The sequence below is a fragment of the Podarcis liolepis genome (assembly GCF_965112155.1).
Source record: "Podarcis liolepis genome assembly, chromosome: 10".
In the NCBI taxonomy this organism is placed as follows: Eukaryota; Metazoa; Chordata; class Lepidosauria; order Squamata; family Lacertidae; genus Podarcis; species Podarcis liolepis.
Window position 1 is genome coordinate 18,501,032 of NC_139562.1, and position 17,526 is coordinate 18,518,557.

The 17,526-nt window shown below is 41.1% G+C and overlaps 1 protein-coding gene across 6 annotated transcripts in view; it reads left to right on the forward strand.

Moving 5' to 3' along the window:
- Positions 1-374: 374 nt before the first annotated feature.
- The window catches only part of DCP1B (decapping mRNA 1B), a 37,122-nt gene continuing 19,970 nt past the window's right edge, over positions 375-17,526 (forward strand). The window contains exons 1-4 of one of the 6 annotated variants that reach the window (XM_083461783.1): positions 375-773; positions 2,391-2,529; positions 3,638-3,678; positions 5,709-5,836. In XM_083461783.1, the coding sequence (XP_083317909.1) occupies positions 2,494-2,529; positions 3,638-3,678; positions 5,709-5,836 (205 nt within the window). In that variant the 5' untranslated portion in view covers positions 375-773; positions 2,391-2,493. Of the gene's footprint in view, positions 774-1,029; positions 1,174-2,390; positions 2,530-3,637; positions 3,679-5,708; positions 5,837-17,526 lie in introns of those variants that run through there. The other 5 variants (XM_083461784.1, XM_083461785.1, XM_083461782.1 and 2 more) reach the window with 5 other exon arrangements.

Here is a 17,526-nt window from a genome sequence, read left to right on the forward strand (position 1 = left end):
CCCCCCATAGTAGTAAGCATGTTCCCCTTTGAACTTGTGCATGTTATGCACCTGCTAACATCATGGAAGTCCTTCTTTTAAAAAGGTGGCAACCGGATTCCTCAACATTTTATGAATTTGCCTTGTAATTTTTAAAACTATTTGAATAAAAATAGTAACAATAGTGACTATGTTTCTCCTTATTTTGCTAAATGATTTAATTTGGCACTGACTGGCAGATAATGTGAGATACAATATTGGTTTGTGGTTTCATTTCTTGTTTTACACAGAAGTATGAAAACAACTTCCTAGATTGAAAAAAAAAACAAAGAAAAAAACGTTGTTGAGTTTGGGTTTTATTTTAGCTTTTTACAGGCAGCATCTTTGCTCTTCGCGTTTTCCCTTTATGTTTAACGTGGGTCTCGTAAGGGACAAACCACAGGCCGAGGGTCTTTGAGATGACCTGTTGCCAGTGGCAACAATCTAGCGCTCTCCGGACTCGGTGCTCGATCACCAGGACTGGGTTTTCCCCGGTCGTGGCGCTGAGGGAACAGGCCGGCGCGTTCCATCTCTCTCTTCTTCTCGGCTCTCGGCTAGTCGTGTCTGTCCCGCGCTCTAAGTGTTGTTTTCACGGAGGCAAGATGGCTGCGGCGGTGGCCGGGGCCGCCTTACTGGGCAAGGGGCTGGACATCAGCCTGGCGGCACTGCAGCGGCACGACCCCTACATCTGCAGCATCGTAGACGTGGCCAGCCAGGTGGCGCTCTACACTTTCGGGCACCGAGCCAATGAGTGGGTGAGGAACCGAGTGTCATCGCGGGGTGGTGGGTGGTGGTGAAATGGGGCAGAGATGGAATAAAGCACCTGCCACTTTAAATCAACCAACGTCATCCTCGCGCCGTAAATTCTGTAGTGCAGGGGCGGCGGGGCTGGCGAAATCGTTGTTAAAGCGTCTGCGCAGTTGAAACTTGCTGGGAGACACTTTCCCTGGCTTTTTAACTTGTTCTTCCGCTCATGCGCTTTAAGCGGCTTGATGCGTGACTGCAGCCCGGGCAAACAGGGCGGAAGGGGAGGGTGGGCGAGTAAACCATGACATCTAGACATAGCTGCCAACTTTTTTTAAGGGAAATTCCCTTATTCCGAATAGGATTCCTCGCAAGAAAAGGGGAAAGTTGACAGCTATGCATCTACAGCAGGTCGATACCGAGCTTGCTTGCATTTATGGGACTAACCTCATAATGAGTTTACCTGGAGAGGACAGTAATATTGGAGATGCTTGGGGAGAAACTAAGGCTGCAGTCCTGGTGTCCTATACTCACTTGGGATTAATTTCCGTTGAAATTAATGTGGCCTACTTCTGAGTACAGTGGTACCTCAGGTTACATACTCTTCCCGTTACATACGCTTCAGGTTACAGACTCCGCTAACCCAGAAATCGTGCTTCAGGTTAAGAACTTTGCTTCAGGATGAGAACAGAAATCGTGCTCTGGCGGCGCAGCAGCAGCAGCTGGAGGCCCCATTAGCTAAAGTGGTGCTTCAGGTTAAGAACAGTTTCAGGTTAAGAACGGACCTCCGGAACAAATTAAGTATTTAACCTAAGGTACCACTGTACAGGCTTGTGCCTAGCTGGGACTGTACCCCAGTGAACACAGTGGGGCTTACTTATGGGTATACAGTACATTGACAGGATTGCATTGTTTATCTACTTTTAATTAGTGTTTGACCAGATCTAAGAGAAACAGCTACTTGGGCCAGCATGCTCAAAATGCAGTGTGCAATGCTGCTGCTGCTTCTCCCCTGGGCTGGCTGCTTGGTTTGGTGCTAGTAGGTACTGGACTGAGACAAGCAGCTCCTTGAAGCAACAGCTCCTTGGGCCACTGTGCCCATCAAAGGGTGTGCAAAGCTGCAGTAGCTGCCTCCTTTGTCTCCTCAAACTGACTGGCTATGATCGCCCAGTTTAGCACAGCAAAGACTAGACCCAGGTGCAGCTCCCTGGCCAGCATGCCCAACAAAAGCAGCTTGTAGTGGTGCCAGACAGGCCAGTGCAGAGGGCAGGGGGTAGCTGGGTACATTTGTCCTGAGCTTTGGAGGCCTGCTGGACTTACACTGTCTTGCCAAGAATGTGCCTCCCAGCCGACCGGGGACTTAATGGGTGAAACGACCATGGGTGAAGCACCCATGCCTGTGGACCTGCGTTACTGCATACTAGTGTGTAGTGTCAGATCAGATTTGGTGCCCCTGCCTCAGTGGCACATCGTATGAAAAAGGCTCCTTCCCTGGGCCTCAGACAAGCCTTGCATGGGCCTGTTGCCAGACGTCTCTTCATGCACTGTGGACTGGCTGCTTATTTTAGTGAAGGCACACAAACATAGCTCTGGTTGTCCTGGAACTTCAGAGATTTCTTTTTTTAAAGGAGGTTGGCCAGAATGATGCCTGGGCAATATACTGGACAGTAGCATATTACGTGTTGGCAGTGAGACCTTATGGAAGCGTGAGCCCTCAGCAGTTTACTAGCCATGCAGACTCCTGATGCCAGCCCTGCTGTAGCCATGGTACAGTATATGTTTAGAGCCTAGATTGCATGAAAATGGAGTTTCACATTCTCCAAAAATACAGAGATAATCTTGCTTTATTTTCCACTCAACAAAAATTCAGTGTCTGCTCTTGCTTCAGCCACAGTAGGGCAATTTGGATGAAGTGTCTAATATGACCCTGGCAAACAGGATTGTTAGTTTAGGAAAGGAGGAATTTTCTACCCCAAAATGGGAAAGCAGCTGTGTTATGACAAACGAGCTGGCATCTGGGCCTAATTCTTCATTGAAAAGGCCTGTTTCATATGTTATGTTTCTAGTGCATATATACAGAGCACATGTTAAAACGGGGGGGGGGGGAGGGAGAGAAATACTGTAAATGTGTGCTTAGAAAAATGCATACAGTGGTGCCTCGCAAGACGAAATTAATTCGTTCCGCAGGTTTTTTCTTCTTGCGAGTTTTTCGTCTTGCGAAGCACGGTTTCCCATAGGAATGCATTGAAAATCAATCAATGCGTTCCTATGGAGACCGTCCGGGGACAGAGGGGAAGTGTCGCCTGCCCCGCAATCTCCGGGGACAGAGGGGAAGGCGCACGCGTGCCTTCCCCTCTGTCCCCTCTTTTGAAGCAAGGGGCGGAGGGGAGAAGATCACTTCTCCCCATCCCGCCCCTTGGTTCAAAAGGGGTCCGGGGAGATTGCGGGGCTGGCAACGGGGAGAAGCGATCTTCTCCCCGCCACCCCTTGCTTCAAAAGAGGTCCGGGGACAGCGGGGAAGACGCGCTGCGCTTTCCCGCTATCCCCAGAGCTTGCGGGGCAAGCTTCGTTTTGTGAAGCAAGCCCATAGGGAAATGCGTCTTGCGAAGCGGCTAAGAAAACGAAAAACTCCTTCGTCTAGCGAGTTTTTCGTCTTCCGAGGCGTTCGTCTTGCGGGGTACCACTGTACAGTGATTTAAAAGACATGTATATACCAGAAAGCCAGTGTTCAATTGGTGCTTTAAAATCACATTTCATCACCTGTAACATTTGAAACAGCCCCCAATTTTGTCGTTTGTCTGCTTATGCTTTGCACTAATTTACTTAGGTGGCTTTTATTCTGTCTTTAAAATTATGCATTTTTAATTGATTTTAGGAAAAGACTGATGTGGAAGGAACACTGTTTGTTTACACAAGGTGGGAATTTTATTAATTTTAATATCAGTGTTTTAAATTCACACCATTCTCATACTACAAAAAAGAAGCACAGAAAAGTGATATCGTTGACTGGATCAAGAGGTACAAGTTTTTGAATTGCATGAAACTCTTCATCACTTATGAAGGTTGAAAACATAAATTGGAAATTAAAGATACTTGGTCTGATGTTAACATGATAAGTGTAGAATTATTATTATTTTTTAAATACTGCAGATTGATGAACCTTGATGAAGAGAGTGACTCCCCATACCTTTCTCCTAAGATAATAAGGCAGTGAAAAACTTATAACAAGGTGTAAGGAGGAGGTTTCTGTGCAGACTAAACAAAGTATCAGGCAAATATTTCCGATGTCAAAGTTTTATGATACCGCACCCTCTTTTAAACTTACTAGATCTTCCTTACAAATAATATTTATAACTTTTTTATATATTTCCTATATTTTTTTAAAAAATGAACTAAATAATAATAAAAATAAGAACAATGCTTATTTTACACTGCTTATAATACACAAGCTTGCTACTACTAGTAGTAATAAATTGTAATTGTTTAGGGTTTTGAAAGTGCTAAAAACCCTGTAAGGAAGGTCAGTACAGTTGTACCTTGGTTTTTGAACAGCTTAGTTCTTGAAAGTTTTGGCTCCCGAATTCCGCAAACCCAGAAGTGACTGTTCTGATTTGCGAACTATTTTTGGAAGCCGAACGGCCAATGGGGCTTCCACAGCTTCCGATTGGCTGCAGGAGCTTCCTGCAGCCAATCAGAAGCCACGCTTTGGTTTCCGAACATTTTGGAAGTCGAACAGACTTTATTGTGTTGTTATTCTTGTATAGCCTAAAGGCTGTTGAGACCAAGAAAACAGGGCTTGCCTACAGAGTAATACCTGGCAAGTTGATTCCAGAGATTTGAACCGAATATTTTCCAGTTCAGATTCATACATTCCACAATTCAGACTGTTAAAAACCACTTCAGACTGTCAAAAAGTAAAATGAGGAACAGAGATAAGAGAGTATTTTTCTGCATCTATTTCTGGAAACCATTTTATAAAGACAGTTTTATTTATAACCTGCTGGTGCTGCAAGTTAGGGGAGAAATAAGTGTGTTTTTTAAAATGTTGAAAGTAAGCCTTCTGTTAGGAATAAAAGTAAAATGAACTGAACAAACGAATCTTATAATTCTCTGATTATCATCGTGTTTGCTGCTTTCTATCACTTCCACCCTTTGTTTCATTTTCTGTCACCTCCCTTCCTGTAATGCACATTCCTTGTGGCTTCAGGGTACAGAGACATCCTTAGAGGACTACCAAACTTGGAATGTCTCCCACACATTAAGCCAGTGTCTTTTCACTGGTATCAAACACAGTTCAAAATTGGAACATTCTACATGTACCCATTTTAATAACCGTGTGTTGAAAAGGTTAAAAAAGGCAAAGGTTAAAAATGGGAATGAAGGCCCTCTGTGTAGTGAATTTCCTTAGTGTGCCCATTCTTGCTTCATCATAAAAAGGAAGTTATAATGTAAAGAGTCCAACTAATACGACACTGTTAAAGTGGAGCAGGCCTCTGATGGTTAAAGTGGACGTTTGGGCACAGTGCTTTGTATGCACAAGAGATTCAGATATTTTTAAAAACTGTTCTTTCATATATTAGTTTTTAACTAGCTGAGCTCTTGTTGGGAGCACTGTTGCTTAGCCCTCACAAACTGTTACCTGTAACTGCAGGTAAACTGCAGAAGCAGTAAATTAAAATAAGATATGTAATTTTCTAAAGTAGTAAAGGAGGATATTGATTATAACAGCGAGAGGGTGCCGTTCTAAGAGGAAGAGGTGTCTGACCTGTACTGAAGTTGGTAAAAAAATAAAAATGCTGCCCCCCCCAAGCCAAGTCTTTTCTTAGGCTTTCAGATACTTTAGTAAAAAATATAGCCATACCTGTAGAACAAAGTGTTTTAAAATATAATTTCATTCAGTTATTTTTCATTGACTGTGGAGGGCTTTATTTCTGATCATTTTTCAGATCAGCTTCACCGAAGTATGGATTCACTATTATGAATAGGCTGAGTATGGAAAATCGGACAGAACCCATAACTAAAGATCTGGATTTCCAGTTGCAGGACCCTTTTCTGCTTTACAGAAATGCCAGATGTGAGTAACACTTTCGTGCATTAACTAAACTCATTCTTGGGGTTGAAGTATGCTTCTTCCAAGCTGCTTCTTGAAAATCTCTGTGGAAATTTTCAAAACTTGAAAAAGTAGTTTTAAAGTTTCTTACTTTTCAAGAAAGCAGCTGAAAATCCTGGATTGGCTGCACTAGCGAGTTCTCCAAGGGAAACTCCATATCCAGCTATTCCTTGAAGAGACTTGCAAAGAGTCGATCAGTGGCACTTCAAAGCACTGCAGAGGGTTATTTGCAAGCACCCAGGATGGTGCTTTGATGTCCTGACTTTTGCTAGGACTTCAAAGCGCTCCATCATTTGATGTCATTGTGATGTCAGGTGACTGCTGTGAGAGATAGGGTATATAAGGATACGGCCCGTAGCCAGATCCAGTTCTCCATCCCTGTTGTATAGCAAGTTCCTGGGTTCTCTAGCACAAGCAAGAAATGGGTATGTTCATACAGGTGGGCTCAATAACTCCCATTGAGATATGTGATAAGCTCATGTTTATAGCAGCAAGGACTTAATCAGTGATGCTTTCTAGTGGTCTCAGTTTATAGGTATTTGTCTGAAGGATTTTTACTCTGCTCTTCAGCTGATAAAGGTTCCCATTTGTCCTGAAGGATGACTGTGTTGCCTTGGCTGCCTTCTAACACTGACGAGGCTGGATGCCTCAGGCTGCTGATTTTAGATGTCACAAAAGGGTATCAAATTGTTAGTTATTCTAATTACTATTATTATTATTATCAGTAGTAGTAGTAGCCACGTATTTTTACTGCCAGGAAAAGGTTCTAATGGGATTTTCTGCCTCGGGTGCCAAAATAACTTTGCTGGCCTTGGGTACTAGGCCCTCTGACTTGTCGGGGTGTATGGGGTGCAATTTATTCCTCCCCAGGGAGGAAAATGTCTTGAGCCAGCCTTTATCGTGACAATGAAATTTCGTTAGTACACCAGTCTTATCCAGCAACCCAACCTACAGAATAGTCTGCATGAGTCATGAGCAGGCTTGCCAAAATAATGAGACAAGCGCTAGTATAGAACCCCATGGTGGGAAAAGCAGTGACAGGGGCATTTGGGCAGAGAAGAAGCAGGGAGTGGAAAAAGTATATACTCTCTCCCCCCCCCCCCCGCTTAAATTTCCCTGTCCCATGCCTGCCTGCCGGCCTGCCGGCCTTTTAATGTGGCATTAGGGCTCATTTAAACAACATTTGCATGTAATTTGTAGTTAGTAGTTCTTTATGTAACACTAGCATCTAGCAACCCTGAACAGCTTGTAGTTCTGTTGTGCTTTCACAAATGCATATTAATAAACAATCCATCTGCCTAAGAGATTACAGCATTCTCTAGGTTTTAAATACCAAATTAGATTCATAGGCATAACAAACACTTGAAGAGGATGAGAAAAGCTGGGTTGTTTTCTGTTGTGTTTGTACACATATGGGTTACCCACATCATATAGTGATATCAAGGACTGATTTTTCTCTTCCAGTTCTCATGTTGGCCTTGAGGAAATGTGGTGTCCCAAGAACTCTTTAGAAAGCAGGGATTCTGTACACTTGGGAATCGGAGCACTTTTGGACATGGGACCAATGCAGATGCAATCTTTATGCTCCCTCTTTCCCATAGTTGAATGCCTGTGGGAATGCATGATTTGCCCTCCACAAATCTCCTCTCCTCTCTTGGGCAGAAATGCTACCCTTGCTCTTAATCATGGTTAAAGGAATTAAGCACTAATCATAAACAGGGATCAGCCTGGATTTGAAACCATACAGCGAAGGTAGTCATATAAATAAGCCCATAAGTTATTAACCTATTGCAGCTGGCACAGGAAGGACGGAGAGCAGTAGCAGACAGCATGGTGGAATGGCACTTCTCATCCGACCTGTCAGTTGCATTGCTGCTGCTTACAGGAAGTGGAGGGGGAGGGAAAAGGTCCATTGTTGGAGACAAATCTGGCACTCCTGCTGGTGAATTTGCAACACACTGAACTGGCTTCTACCTTGTCTCCTCCCCGTCTTCCTCCCTTTAAGCATTGGTGATGTGACCAACTGGAGGTTGAGTCAGTCACCATAACCATGCTGACCTCAACTGATGAGGAGCTCTGCCCCACTTGCAATAGCTTGATGTGTGTGTCAAAGGGTAGTGTTTAAATATAAGGCTGTTTGTTTGGTTGTAGTAGTAGTAGTAGTAGTAGATGACAGCATATTTAAACAGCAAACTATTCAGCAAAATAAAGTAAGATGCCTTAGGTCAATTAATGAGCAAAATAATATAAGACAGCAACACTGCATCGCAGGAGGGCCAGAGAAAATCCTCCTCCAAAGCTAGAGGATTAAAGGAATACTGTCACCAATTCTCTATCTTGCAGTCTTAGTGGGTAGAAACCTGACTTACCATGAGAAATAAAAAATAAAGAAACAGAAAGCTAGTGTTCCCAAACTAGAATAATACAGAGTGCTCTTGACACCACCCCATGCCAACTATTAGTATCACAACACAAAGACTCTTAACTTTCTGCACTGCTTCCTGTCCCAGCCATCCCATATTTAAATAGCAAAAGGAAAAAGAGAGAAGTTTGTGCCTCTCTTTGTCTTTAGGGATGCCTGCAATGCATTCTGAACCATTGCTTAACCTTCGTCTCCTCCTTACACCATGCCAGTGGCTATTGCAGCACTGTTCCTTCCTATGATGCTGAACTAATGTGAGAATCCCTGGGCCACATCAGAAGAGCTTGTTTTGCGCCTCCTCCCCATGCTAGTGTTATCCCAGATTCCAGAGAGTGCAGCTGTTTACGGTGTTTCCTCCCTCACCCCTTTTTATGCAATGCTGGGCTTTGCCTGAAAACCAGGGGCCATAATGCCTCCATCACAAGTGAATTTATAAGGTATTAACACCAATAGTTGAGAGCGATTGGGAAGGAAAGAGGAGTAATGTTTGCCAGCTTTGTAAAACAAGCCTTCAAAAGTTACTACAAAAGTTACATTTTTACAAGTGTGCTGGGGGCTAACAAAGGCAGAAGAGAGAGACACATTTCTGCTGCGCTCTTTCAGCTGCCTGTTTCGTTTCACATTAAACACATAAGAAGGACAGAGGGCTCCATCCCTCCTTTCCCAGTCTGCTCACTTCCTTGTATGGAATTCCTGGTTGCCGATGGCTACCAAACTGATTCTTAAATGCAAGGCTGGGCTAAGGCATGTGAGACTTGGTTCAAATTCAGCTCTTATCTGCATATCTTGGCATTACGGTTGTTCTGACTAAGTGTGCACATGTGCTGTTGCCATGGATAATCTTGGTGTCTTTTCCTGGAGCATGCAAGATCAAGGCTGAGAACAAAATAACTGCTACAGTTGTAGAAGAACAAGAAGTAGAAAATTCCTTCCCCTCCTTGTTCTGTAAAAAGCATTCATTTCTGTTCCTCTTGCTTGCCATCTGGGTAGGAACCCTGGACATTATGACACCCTTAACCAGCCAACATCAGCAGTGGTTTTTGTCTACCATGTCATCTGTTCCTCTCAAATCTTCAGTCTTCTCTAGATCTCGTTAGAGTGGACTATGAATAGTTGTTATAGCAAGTCTCGTTATAAAAAATTAGGAAACAAAATGTTTTGAAGTAAAAGTATGATCCATCTGAGCTGAACTACTTTTTAAAGTCCCATTTGATTTCAGTAGGACAAAACTAGCCATGCATTGAACTCCCCCCCCCCCCCCCCGAGATCAACGGGACTTGAAAGTGCTTGATTTTAGCTCAAAATTCCCTGGGTGAAAATGTGATTGATAATTGAACCTGTTCACATCTCCATACCCATTGGATACTTGCTAAAATATGCTGACTATTCTAGTTCATCCTCACATAATGGCCCAGTTCGGAATATATTATCTCAGCTCCTTTGCTCCTCCCTTCGTGGCATGAGCCAGGAAGTATCTAATTAACTACAGTGTTCATTTTTGTCTAAACCATGGGTTGTCATCCTGGTCCCTACTGCCCACTAGTGGGCGTTTCAGGATTCTGGGTGGGCGGTAGGGGGTTCTACGGCACAAGCTGAATCCTCCTTCTATTGAGCACTGGTGGGCGGTAAGGAAATTTTACCATCAAGAAAGATGCATTAGTGGGCGGTAGGTATAAAAAGGTTGACTACCCCTGCTCTAAACTGTGGCTGCCAGCTGTGTCTGATCTCTAAATTTCCAGCTTTGGAACATGCTGGGATCTACGGTTGAGGATGCTGACTTACTCCAAAGCTGGCAACCATAGTTTCCCAGTATAGATGGAACAAGAAATTGTGGTTAATTGCAGACTTTCTGGGTAGATGGTTGGCACTATGAAGGAGCGAAGAGGCTGTTTGCATGGGCAAAAGGCTTGTTCATATCTTGCCTTAATAAGCCACAATATGATGGTCCAAACACAACTTTGCTTTTAAATACTTAAAATAATTGTTTGCTATTTTTCTTAAACTGGATGCTTTCCCCTCCCTACCCCTCCAATTCAAAAGTAGTTCTATTCTAGGGGTAAATACACTTCATAACCTCAGCTGTAATCAGGCGTAGATTCAATAATAGTTATTTGCTTGGACTAGCTAACTATAGCCTAGAAGCAAAATTAGTGCTTACTGTAAGAAAATTACCTCTTTATGCCCTTCCATTAAATTGGCTAGTACTTATATTCTTCAAATAACATTTTTTCTGTTGTATATTATTTTGAATAACATATTTTTGTATACATTTTAGCCCTGGTTAAACTATTCTGTGTAATATAAAAATGAGCACTTGATATATTCAAGCATAATTCTAGCAATAACAGAACTTTGAAAGTCAAGTAGGAAGACTAAACAACTAAATGAAACCCTAACCCTTCGCTTAGGCAGTATTTGAAGTCAGTTTGGTTTCATTATACATGTGTATCTGTAGGTATCAAATGAAACAGAGATCTGTTAGTAATGGCAAGGGACAGAACTTTTGCTCCTGGGAAGTAAAATACTTTCATGCTGTAAAGAGAAGTATTATAGTGTGGGTTACTAGTATATAATTTCCCTGAACAGGAACTTTACTTCAACTGTGTTGTGCAAACAATTCTATATTTTTACAGTAGACTATCACAGAACTCTATTTTTACAGTAGACTATCACAGAAAAGTTCCAAAAGGTCTTCTAGATTAGTGGCTTACATATTCAGTAAATATTACATTATGGGTCTTATGGGCAGAAATAAGCTGAGATGACATTGCAGGGCAAATTGAATAACGTGACATCAAACTGTTATAACAGTGTGCTCAGCCTTTTCTATTATGCAGGTCTAAAAACGACAGTTTTGCTACATGTTGGTCTGACAGCAAACTTTCCCCCCTGGTATAGAAACATAGATTTATAAATGTATGCTTTTAAAGAAGGAAGACCTGTTTCAGTTTTAAGTCATGCACCAGCTGTACTATGTATTTTTATGTATAGACCATCATATGACATATCATATTTCATAGGGTGGCTTGCCACTTGAAGAACCTCCTGATAATCTTCAGAGGAGCCTATTTTCCCCTAGAACACATATTTAAAGCTGCTGGTATAGAACCACTTTCCTGTTCTGAGGTAGAACTGTATGCAAAGCAAACAATATCCACATTATACTCATTGCCTATAGATTTCTTGGAACTCTAGTACAAGTCTTCTCCATTGGATGTCTTATCTTTCAGCACATTTTGACCTAGGCTCCCAACACTTGTTGGAGAACCATTGATAGATCATTCTGATACACCAAAAATACCAATTCATTACAGTATCCATCTTCATTAATATTCAGTATTGTATCAGAGCAAAACTATGCCATGTGAGAAGAGGTGGAATGAAGTGCTTAAGATAACAATGCTATGCAGATTGTCAACGGCTGGTGCTGATTTTGCAATGATTCTCCACTCTTGGAGGTAAAATCTGAGGGGTGGTATGAGAGGCACTTTTTGAGTTTTCTGCAATTATGGATGGTTCCGAATTCAGAAAAAGACTAATGCAGTACACTGTACAGTGCCAGAGGTTCCCTTTCTGGATTTCAAAACATAGACAGTACAGTTTAGTCTGGACATATTTTGTTGAGAAAATATGGCCAACTGTGGCCATATTGGACATTTCTTTGAGATAAGATAGGCCTTTCCAAGTAGACTGGACAGTTTTATTTGAAAAAGGAGACATTTGAAGTGGCTTACTGTTCTTGTTCCATACTGTTATTATATATCCATTATGAGAGGTTCTGTATTCTGATTTTGTGCAAACATTTAAAAGTAATCAAAATTATTTGTGACCATGTACTGAGTAATTTTGAAAAATGAGAAATTAGAAAACAAAAATCTCTGACACAGTGAGCATTTGGAAACCAGTCTTGTTATCACAGTTTTAAGAAGTTAGACATCAGTTCTCTGCCAAATTATTTAGGCATATTTATTTCTGAAACTGTCTGTCTCTGTAAGTACTCTGGGAATTCTCAGTTCTAAAGACCTTTCTTATAAATTCAGAAATAGAATTTTAGAATATTTCACCTGCAGATAGCAAAATATTCACTCTATTTTTTCAGATATCATAAAGTACAGTTATCTTTTCATTGAGTTTTGTATATCATGTTGCTGTGGGTCCTTACCTCCAGGTGTGATGTAGAAGCAATTGAGTTGGGTTTCATGGACCATCTTGCCAGTATACTTCACTCCAGGCTCCCCTGGGTGGTGCGTAGGAAGTGGACGATAAGCTGTAGTAGCTTGCCGAACAATGGTCTGAAACATCCTGTTCTTCAAAATGAAGTTTCACAGTCCAAACGGATAGATGGCAAAAGTGAACTCTTTGCGTGACAGTGACAATTTCATTAGAAGTATTCAAACCTAGTAGCTGGAAAATTTGCAAAAATTGTACAATTTTGTTAAAACTCCCAAAGGCAGACCGAAGGAAACTACTTTACAATCTGAGCGATATCTTGTGTGTCGCTCCTTGTTTTTTTCAGTTCTTCCCAGTCTTTTTCTTGCAGTCTGTGCCTTGTGCTTGCTTAAAATCCTTCTCCTCTGTTAGTTTTACAGGGAAAACTTGGACTGAGAAGTGAGGATAATGGGCTCCATCTGCCTGTCAGTTCATCACCTCCCTGAGTCATAGAGGTCTCTGGTTTTCATACATCACCACCACTGTCTCTGATAATGTACCCTTGTTTTGGAGGAATATGTCTTTCTAAAGGGGTTCTTGGACTTTATGGACTTCACCCAGAGAGAAATTTTCATCAAATGAGTGAATTACATATTTTTTTTAATGAGAACCAGGCTAATAGAGTTACAAAACGGTGATACACACGAGTCTTATGCAATGCAAGATTGATGCATATTTTGCAGTGCGTTTCTAGATTCTTTCATCTATATGCAATGTGATAAAGTGGTTGCTTCAGTGCCAGCCCTGAAAACTAGTCTTCTAACATTTTTCAGCAATTAAAAAATAACTCCCAGATAACATCTCCTTAAAAGGAAAGGAATGCCGTTTACCCCATAAGTATGCAACCTTTCCAGTGAAATTAATCTGAGATTGCAAATGGCTCCACAGACTGATGGGTGAATAAGCTTGTTTTTGTGTCTGGGATTGTAAATCATTCAGGGGCAGCATGCTTTAAATGATGGTGTTGCCTTAACTTTATATTCGGATACTATGCATGTGGTTAGTAGTCTGTCCCAGCCAGGAGACTGCCCTATTGTAAACATGCATTCCTTACTGGGTCACACAGTGCTCAAGATACTGTTGAAAACCCCACTCACTCCTATCTGTATTGCATTCATTTAAAGTGCTACTTTGCATTTCTGAGCCTGCAATCCTGTGGCATTTGAGCTATTTTTATTTTTTTAACGAAAGCAGCCAGGGCACTGTTAAGGGAACTTAAACACCATTATAGGATTATAAATCCCTTTTCTTCCAAGCAGAAGTTAACCACAGATTTCTTGAGCTAAAGAGAGATTTCCACTCTTGCTAATCAATCTAATTCAATCCATAACTTGTCACAAGAGATAGATTTAATTTGTTTTGAGGCATCTGGTGTAGGCAATCATTTTGGGATTGTGATATTTAAGTATGTAACAACTCTTGCCCATATAACATGTGTGCAGGTACCACCAGATTCAATAAACACATGCATAGGTGTGGTGTCATATGGGAGTCCTAATTTGAAATAGAAGTGAAATGTGCTGCACTTAACACCCGTGAAGGAAAATGAAGAGCAAGCAGTTCAAAATGTATTCTTTTCTGATAAGGGAGGAATTGAGAACTGGTGCCATAAGGAGATGGCAGGTATATTTGGCCTATACAACACTACTGCACTCTAGTCAAAGGGAGAATTGCAGGGAGACTCTCTGCATTAGACAATAGGTCAGGAGTCCAGCAGACAAGTTGATATTATCTGGCCTCTTTTACAGCTTCCAAGATGGGTTTTCTTGCTGGTCTGGACAAACTGCTATTGAGTCTGACACTGTTAGGAATGCATTCTGCTCCAGTCCTTTGCCCTTTGCAGGTCATGTGGGGTACCAGTTCATCAAATGTGATATCCATCACATTTATATTTTCAAGTGAAGAGACTTCTCATGTTGATTTTTCTAGTTCTGTGTACCTTAAGGCATTTTTTATTTGACACTTTATGTTATGATAAAAATAAACAAATCGATTCATGCTTTGTATGGTTTTAAACTGTTGTTGAAAAAGTTCAGGCTTAACGGAGTGCATTTTAAAAAACAACAACTATCCAGTTGTGTAGGAATACTAAAATATTTCCCTGGGGAGAGCTTTTGCTCAAAGTGCATTGGGATCCTTTCACTGAAGTTGTTCACTTGCACTATTTTGGACCCCACAACCACATTTTTATTGTGTTCATCTGTTGTGCTATCCCGTTGTGATTCTTTAGGACTCAGTATTGTTCCCATATTACGGATGTAGGATGAGTACGTGAGGCTGAGATATGGTGGCTTTCCAAAGACTGCGTAGTAAATTCATTTCTGAGGTGAGATTTGAACCAATGACTTCCTGAATTCCAGCTCAAGCTCTAGGCCCCTTTGTTATACTAGCTTTCTTGCAGTTTTTAGTTAGAATTTATTGCTGAGCATAAAGAGGACTAATAAAGAATTGAGAATATTGTTGAACAGTTGTCTGAAGTGGATTCTTAGTAGGTCTGTTCATAGGAGCCAATTCCTAGGGACCAAGGTCCCTTTGGGGGCCCCTCCCCCATAAAATAAATTTTGAGGAGGCTGGGCCTCCCCAAATTTGATGGGAATTGCCATTCAAATGGTATGGTGTGCCACATCATCTGATCGGTTATGCAGGGCGGGGCTCCCCCCCCCCGATATTTTATTCAAGTTGGCATCCCTGAGTCTGTTCATATAATAGTCAAAGTGTAGCACAAGAAAAGTTGCATTGGAATAGTTTGCAATTAAGTGATTTGTGCACAGATTACCATTTTGAAGCGATTAATCATCCAAGTAATTTTTCTGAAGAACAGGAATGCGCAGAAATTTAGAATCGCATTGACAGACTGATACAGTTCAGCCCCATGTACAATTTCTGCTTAAGCACTCAGGCAATGCTTTTAAAAAGCCATTTCGCAAATTCAAAACATTATGTTAGAAATGAGCCTAAGATGAAGCAATGTTAAGTAATGAAGGTATACATTAAAAAAGAGGGAAGCAAAAACTGTTGGTGTATTTCACAGGTTAAGATGAATTGTTCTTGTCTGTAGTCTTCAGACTGCTCACTTGCACATTAATCCCATTGACTTCAGGGGCGAGCCTTGACATTAAACAGTGTATTTTGCCCTAATCCATTGAACAGCATGTGCAGCTAAGGCTCTTCATAAACCTTGGAAGGCAAGACAGTAAGCGCAAGCTGTTCTGCAGTTTGTAACAAGAAAGGACCAATTGCACGTGACAGTACTCAGTTACTGGGTCTTGGGTCACATGACACAAGCTGCAGCGCAGTCTTTCAAAATAGGAGATTGAACCCTAACCTTATTCACTGTCTTGTTCAAAGGCGAAATTGCATCCTTTCACTACTGAAAACTCATTTCTCAAGCTGCACTCTCATTTGTCAGCAAGTCTCTTATTGGAAAAACATGTTGGCTATACGCAGCAAGAGAAAATAAAGAATGCTTAGCTGGGGAAAAGTAGGAAACATTCTCTTTGTTGCTTGTTGAATTAAAAAATGTCACAGGAAACATTTATGGTGATAAAATATGATGATGTAAATAGAATAAAAAATTGTGATGTAAATATGAAGTGCAAATTAAAACAATATTTAGGTAATTAAAAATAATGCTAGCCCTAAAATAACATCTCTGACTTGGCAAACAAGCTTAAGTTTATTGGGATGTGTTTGAATGCATTTGCACAAATTCAGCATTTAATACAGGCAAGTAAAGAATATATGAAACCCAAATCTGCAATTCCCAGGGGGAGAAAGTTCAAATTGAGAACTCCCAAAGGAGCGCCATGACAGCAAATGACCAATTGATCTTGTCTGGATGTACGCTTAATTTGAGGTGGTAGATTTCAGTTAGGGTCTCATATGTACAGCATATGATTTACTGCAAAGCTATAGTCTCCTTTGAGAATTAGAGCGGGTGTATTTAATAATATTTCCTTGTAATTCCTCCTGAGGTTGCTTTGCTTTATAAATTAGCCCCTGGGTGCTGAAACTAAGATAGAAATTACACCTTTGGAAATTGAATAGTGCATTGATGTGGTTGTATCTGGTTTTGATCTCATGAGGGCAAATTATAAATAGTGGAGACCATGCAAGAATTGTAGGGAAATATATTATGGTAATCTATGTGCCTGCAGGTGTGTTTCCACCATGAGTGGGGGTGGAATTATTCCTTGTTTGGGCAGGAAGATGCTGCAGTTTAGCAGGCAATAACTCAGTGCAACTGAACTCCATGCCAGTTTACTTCATAGCAAGCATATAGCACAGCCACCTAATTGGATTTGAGTTCCAGTGAAGTAACCTTCAAGTTAATGTGCTTAGGCACTTGATGTTCAAAAACCTAACTTTAACTATTGAGTGCACTTAAAATTGCATTGCAGAAGGTGTGACATCACGTTCTGTATTCAGATGGTCTGAGGACAAATGCTATTTTCACATTCAGCATGAAAATAAGTGCATATATCACTCCTTAATTTGGGACCTAAAATAGCTCTCATTATCACCTTCAATAGATTTTTCTGCTAAACACTTCTGGGGTGGGGCTTGTTGGCTTGTGCTTCAAGATTTAATTTCCTTTTTCTGTATAAAATGTGGACATATTGTCACAATGTAAAACCAACAACACCTCCTGAATTATGCATACAGGCGTCCTGGACCTACTACAATCTATTGTGTTAAATGCTTTATTTAGACAAGTAAAACAAAAATCTGGGACATTGATAGAAAATGTTCTGTAAAAATGGGTGCAGTCTTTTAAACATTGCTGCTATTTATAGTGATTATTTACCCCCAAATGTTCAGAACAAATCTCTTAGCAGACTTCAATTTTCAGTTATTCCAGGATTTCCAGTTTACCAAAGCGATGATAGAAGGGGAGACTGTCTTTCACTCCAATAACAGAAGGTTTATTACATTGCATATACTTTGTTCTCTCTATCAACATTCCCCAACTAATCATGTAGAAGACCACATAAGACCTGATCACTCTGAAAAGCACTCCAGA